Raw genomic sequence first — 6,405 nt, forward strand, 5'->3', positions numbered from 1 at the left:
GAAGTAGTAATTTTAAATTAATACGTGCCTGAGACTTCAACTAAGCCCTTTCTCCAAATACCAAGAACTGCAATCCGATTTGCATGATTAACCCTGCATCAAGGAGCATGGGTAGTGCGGCCGATTTGCATTTTCTATCTGGGACTGTCTCTTCTGCACGTCAGAACATTATGTTGAACAGAGGAACCTTAGGAAACTCAGAAACAATTACACATTTTTTCTGAACTTTACCCCCCCCAGTGTCTGTATCTGTTGGTCATGCTTAGATGCATGCACATAAGTCTTTCAGTTGATCTCTCCCCCTTCATTCCCTGCCTTCCCTCTGAGTTTTGACAGTCTGATCGGTGCTTCTCTGGATTGAAAGTTCTTATTTTAAAACAATTATTTAATTTCAGAAAATGATAATTCAGGGTAAAAAATACAGGAAACTAAACTTAGTAAGTTTAATGATTCATTTCTGGCATTACTCTGCCGGTGTATAGTAAGATCACAGGTATGCTTACACAATTAGATACACAACTGTATTCCTGTACGATACACAGGCATACCTTTCTGCACGTCGCTTCTCACAGCCTCATCGTGGCTGGCCTTGCTCCTCAGGGACACCTGCCCCCGCTGTCTCCCTGGGCTCACCATATTCAGGGGTACAAGTCTCCTCTTGTGGGAAATCCAGGCGCTTTCATTTCTCACACTCACAAATGAGGCCGGTGGTCACCCTGGAGGTGTCTTTTATGTGCGCGTCCGTTCGTTTTGGGAGGCAGACTCCTGGCAGTAGGACTTCCGGCCCAAAGCTCGGCCAGCAGGGGTTTCTGGGAGCCTTTGGGAGGAGACTGCTGGCCCCAGTCTGGACAGAAGGGCGTCCTGGCTGGTTCTCACCGCCCGCCTGCCCAGCGCGCCCTGGGCACGTGCTGGCCAGGCACTCGCACCGGTTGGGTAGGTGCACGTCTCCATTCATGAAAAGCGCTCGTTTTAAGCTACATGTTTGGAAATGGCTTTGCTGACTTTTAAGTAGCAAAACCTGGTAACGTCCTGATGCCTTGGGAAGACCTGAGGTGTGTTTGTTGCAGCCCTACTGTGTGCTCAGTATGCTCATGGAGGCTGGATGGTGAGCAGAGGAGGACTTGGCCCGTGCACAGATTTCAGATGGGTGGATGATCAATTGCATCTGGAGCTCTCTGGTGAAAGGGTCCTCAGTTACGGACAGTGGGACGGAAGTTTGTAATGACACACCTGATCTATTTGCAGAGGCTTAGGGACTTGATCAGAAGCAGAAACGGTTAGCCACAGTCAGCATAGTTTTGTGGGTAAGTGTATTCTAGTTCCCTGGGAGTGGCAGTCCCTTCCCGCCATGGGTTAGACCCTTCACATTCACGACGGCTTGGTCCCTTTGAGGGGCCTTTGACTCCCGATGCCACCGTAGCCAGTCTCCCCCAGAGCACACAGGCAGGACCCACTGAGACAAGCACGCAGCCCACCAGGGTCTTCGTGGTTCTGTAAGCACAGGGCCCATGCCGTCCATGGAGCTGGGACCGCAATTCAGGCTGGAGCCCTTGCTGACATGGTTTTGGGGGTCATTATTTTTCTCTTTTCTCTATAAAACACATAAATAAGTTCAGATTAGAATCCAAGCCTCAGCTGAGTTTAACTTTTTGTCTTACTTCATCCCAACCTTCTGTGAAACAATCATGTTATTAGACTTATTTCTTTGAATTTTCATCTCCCACACAAGGAATTGACTTTCTTTTGGGAGCCTTTTTTCTTAAGAAATAGTTTGTCTTCAAACTATTGTGGGAGAGACCACGTGGGGTGATGGTTTGAGCCCCAGGATTTAAATCTGTGCTCCTAGCAACACACACCCTGCACACCTGGGTCTGCATCATCCCCTGTGAGGCAGGTGGGGCTCTGCTGTTCAGGAGGCTCAGTGAGCTGGACACCCCGTTCCCGGCCAAGTGACCCCGCCTGTGTTTGCAGCCACACTCCAGTCCTGCTCTGAAGTGAGTCCAGACATTCTGTCCCCCAGGACCCTTTTGTAAAAAAATATATTTTTATTGATTTCAGAGAGGAAGGGGGAGGGAGAGAGAGAGAAACATCAGTGATGAGGGAGTCACTGATTGGCTGCCTACTGCATGTCCCCTATTAGGGATCGAGCCCACAATCCTGGTATGTGCCCTTGACCTGGAATCAAACCTGGGACCCTTCAGTCCACAGGCCAACATTCTATCCACTGAGCCAAACCGGCAGGACATGTCCCCCAGGACCTTACTCCTGCCCGGGTTCCACCCCCTGACTTGACATGTGCAGAACATAGGATTGCCTCCACCTCCTGGACCCTGAGCCAGCCCCACCCCATCTCTTCACTCAGCAGTGATCATTAATCACCTACTTTGCCAACACTGTCCTGGGACCTGGAGAGCAGATGGCAGTTGAAGTTAAAGTCTCGTGGGAGAGATAGAATAAACTAACAAACAGCAGAGAGGCATGTGAGGGCGGAGTTAATAGGCTGATAGTGGCAGAGCCCGGCAGACCTGTCTGAGGAGACGGTTCGAGACTGGCACAGGGCTCAGCAAGAGGCCAGCCCCGGATGATGTGGCAGAGCAGGTTCTGGCAGAGGACAGGCGCGGGTGTGGCCCAGGGGGGACATTCCAGGAACTGAAAGAGCCACCTGGCCAGAGGGTAGCGGGCAGTGGGGAGGGTTGCTGTGGGTAAAGAAACTGTAAGTTATGACCCAAACGTGGACACTTTTGAAAAAAAAAAGTGGGTGCTATTAATCAGCTGGGGCAACTAGTGTTGCCCAGCACTGGCCCTGGAGACTTGGCCATGTGACCGACCCGCCACCATAGAGGTGGGAGATGGCACCTTTGCCGGCCCTGTCACCGCTGTTCCCCTGGAAGTCACCACAAGCTGACAGTGCCCCTTGCTCTGTCCATACCCTTTCCCCGGGCAGGTGGGGGCTGCAGGGACACGCTGCCCGCACTCCTAACACTGTCTGTGCTGCACACCCCCCCCCCGGCTCCCCCAGGAACTCTGCCGAGGAAATGCAAGAAGGAGCTGCTGGCCGTAAGACTGAGGAACCGGCCCAGCAAGCAGGAGCTGGAGGACCGGAACATTTTCCCCCAGAGGACGGATGAGGAGCGGCAGGAAATCCGGCAGCAGATAGAGATGAAACTCTCCAAGTAAGTAAGCTGGGGGAAAAGCGCCTCCATGGGTTGCTGGGCTCTCCACTCCCCACACTTGGCCCTTGTCATGGGGCTGGTCCTTTGCAGTCACGTGCTCAGCGGCATCCTTGGCCTCTGCACATGTCCTCCTGCGGGAGTGGCGGCACAGAGCGCGCTGCCCCCTCACCAGGCTGTGCTGCCCCTCACCAGGCTGTGCTGCCGTGGCTAGGGTCAGTCTTACCAGTTCCTGCCGCCCAACCTCGTGCCGCTCGCTGTGTCAGCGTGATGAGCCAGGCTCGCTGATGCGGGTGCAGTCACATAAGTTTCATTTGATCATTTCTCGTTTGAGTGAGATGGAGCAGTTTTTTCAGTGTTTATCAGCTCTTCTGGCTTCTTCTTCCTTTCACGTTCCTTACCTGCGGTGGTCTTCATCGTCACATTGTAGGGGTTGCGTGGAAGTGCTGGCTCTACCCCTCTCTCAGCTCTCTGGATGACGCAGTCCTCCCCGTGAGAGACTTGCATTTTTGTTTTGTTCGCTTCCCTTGGATGTGCAGCATTTGGCACTTTTAAGGTCACAGGTCACCAATCAGATACTTTAGGTGTCGGCAGACTTTTGCTTCGAGGGGCCAGGTTGAGACCCTGTGGGCTGGGTTAGCAGGCGGCATGGACTGAGTGTAATGCAGTGATGGTGAACCTATGACACGTGAACTCATTTTTTTGGTTGGTTTTTCTTTATTAAATGGCATTTAAATATGTAAAATAAATATCAAAAATATAAGTCTTTGTTTTACTATGGTTGCAAATATCAAAAAAATTCTATATGTGACACGGCACCAGAGTTAAGTTAGGGTTTTTCAAAACGCTGACATGCCGAGCTCAAAAGGTTCGCCATCACTGGTGTGATGCATAGCTGTGCCAACAACACTTTATTTACAAACACAGGCCCACAAAGTTTGCTGACCTCTGTTCTCGTGCATGGCTCACCCATCTCTGTCATGTTTCAAAAACCCTTCGCTACTCAGAGGTGAAAAATATATTTACTCTCCAGAGTATTTTGGCAGTGTCTTCCAAAGAGGCCACTGCACAACAGTTTTCTATTTCATAAAGGAGCCGCGTTCTCCTTTCACGTAGAATATTAAGTGAATTAATTTAAGGGAAGATCGTGAGACCCGGTGACAGTACCTGTGATTCAGGTGCAGGGCGGGGTTGGCAGTGCTGCTCTGAGTGCAGAGGCAGGACCCGCCTGCCGTGGTGCAGAGGGCAGCCGGGCGCCAGGAAGCCCTGTTACCCAGAGACCGTAATTTTACACATTCAACTAGAATGTAGTAATAGCTCCTTGGATGTTTGTCATCGAGTTAAAAATGGAAAAGCACCCCCCGAACTCCACGCGGAGCAGCCAGTGAGAAATCGCCTGAGGTCAGACTCCGCCCGCCCGCCCAGTTGGTTGCCCTGCAGAAAGGGTTTAATGGATCCCTTTGTCTTTGTTTTGCCTCCTTCCTGAGGTTCTCCCGCCAGCACTTGCTGCCTAAGTCAGCCTCTGGTTGCCATGGCAACGTGCCATTCCCTCTGCGTCCTGAAGGGCAGTTGGTGTTTTTGTTTTATTTCCAGATCCTTAAAATGTGATTCTTTGAGTGCGCCCGGGGCTTTTCTGGTGGAAGTGGTCACGGTGTTCCCCACCCCCGCGACACCCTCTGTGCCAGACCTGGGGACCCCAGTATGTCCAGTCCCCTTTGGAGGAGTGAAGCTCTGTGACGAGCCCCACCCCCGCTCGCTCAGCACCTGTGTAGGTGACGGGAAGCCGGGGTCCCCCAGCTCGCACACCCCGCACAGCAGGCGTGCCTGGAGTTCAGCTCCCACACCCCGCACAGCACGCGTGCCTGGAGTTCAGCTCCCACACCCCGCACAGCAGGCGTGCCTGGAGTTCAGCACCGAGGCGCGCACACCGTTTAGGAGGCATCTGCGGTCGGGGTGCCGCCGTAGTTTTCGGGGCTGACCCTGTGCACGAGGGCTGCTTACTTTCCTCCTTTACTTTAATCCTTACAGGAACCTGCAAATAGGTGTTATTGTCATCACCATTTTACAGAGCAGAAAACGAAGTCTATTTTTTTCTTTATAAATTAAAAAATGTTTTTCAATTACAATTGACATCACTGTTACGTTAGCTTCAGATGTACGGCATGGGGCTCGGACATGACCTCCCTTACCAGTGTCCCTGAGGAGGCTGGCCCCACCTGCACCACCACATAGTGACTGCGTAGCTGTCGGCTGTATTCCGTGTGCTGTCCTTTATATCCCGCGACTGTTCTGCAACCACCAACCTCAGTTCCTTCACCCTTTCAGCCCGTCCCCTGTCCCCCGGCCCCCTCCCACCTGGCGATCATCAGTCTGTTCCTGCAGCTCTGAGTCTGTTTCTATTTTGTTTGTTGATTTTGTTCTTTATATCCCACATGAGTGAAATCATATGGTATTTGTCTCCCTCTGTCTGACTTATGTCACTGAGCGTAGCACACCTAAGTGTTTATGTTTTCATGGCCACGTGCTGTTCCACTGTACGTGTGTACCACTTCTTTATCCACTTGCCTGCTGGTGGCTGCCCCCACATGTTGGCTGTTGTAAACAACATAGCAGTGCAGGTGTCTTTTCAGGTTAGTGTTTTGGATTTCTTTGAATAAGTACCCCAAAGTGGGATTGCTGAGTCATATGAGAGTTCTGTTTTTAATTTGTTGAGGCGCCTCCATACTGGGTGAAAACTAAGTGTTACTGAGAGGTTAAGGGACTTGCCCAGGGTTCCACGCCAGGTGCCTCGTTCACGTTAGTCACAGCGTTGCATTTTCCTTGTGGTGAGTGAGCTTCTCTGGGGTGCACTCAGCCCTGCAGCAGATGCTTGCCTCTGGGAGCAGAGTGCTTCGGGCCTCTGTTAGGGTGGGTGGCGGGACATGATGCCACTGTCCCCGACATGGAGCCGTGGCAGGTAGTGAAGACACCTGGGAAGATTCCCGGCTGTGCACAGGCTTGGGGAAAGGCTGTGAGGTGTGTGAACACCGTCTTCCAGTCTCCCTCCTCGTTGGAGTGGTGGCCCTTTGGAAGGTTCCAGGCAGTCCCTGTAAAGACACATAAAGGCGTGTTCCTGGCAGGAGGTGCTCCGGGGCGCGGCTGCTGTATGGTCCTGGCCCGGCCACTCCTGGGCTGGTTGTCACCATACATGATTTCAAGTCCGTTTCTAGATTTTATTATATATATATATATATAT

The 6,405-nt window shown here is 51.9% G+C and overlaps 1 protein-coding gene across 2 annotated transcripts in view; it reads left to right on the forward strand.

Annotated features, from left to right (window-relative positions):
- Window positions 1-6,405, forward strand: part of PHACTR3 (phosphatase and actin regulator 3) — a 104,661-nt gene that overhangs the window by 62,796 nt on the left and 35,460 nt on the right. For both annotated transcript variants that reach the window (XM_006767245.2, XM_015566209.1), the window contains one exon: window positions 3,020-3,173. In XM_006767245.2, coding sequence (XP_006767308.1) covers window positions 3,020-3,173 — 154 coding nt within the window. The remainder of the gene's footprint in view (window positions 1-3,019; window positions 3,174-6,405) is intronic.

The sequence above is a fragment of the Myotis davidii genome, unplaced genomic scaffold, assembly GCF_000327345.1.
Source record: "Myotis davidii unplaced genomic scaffold, ASM32734v1 scaffold262, whole genome shotgun sequence".
NCBI classification, from domain to species: Eukaryota; Metazoa; Chordata; class Mammalia; order Chiroptera; family Vespertilionidae; genus Myotis; species Myotis davidii.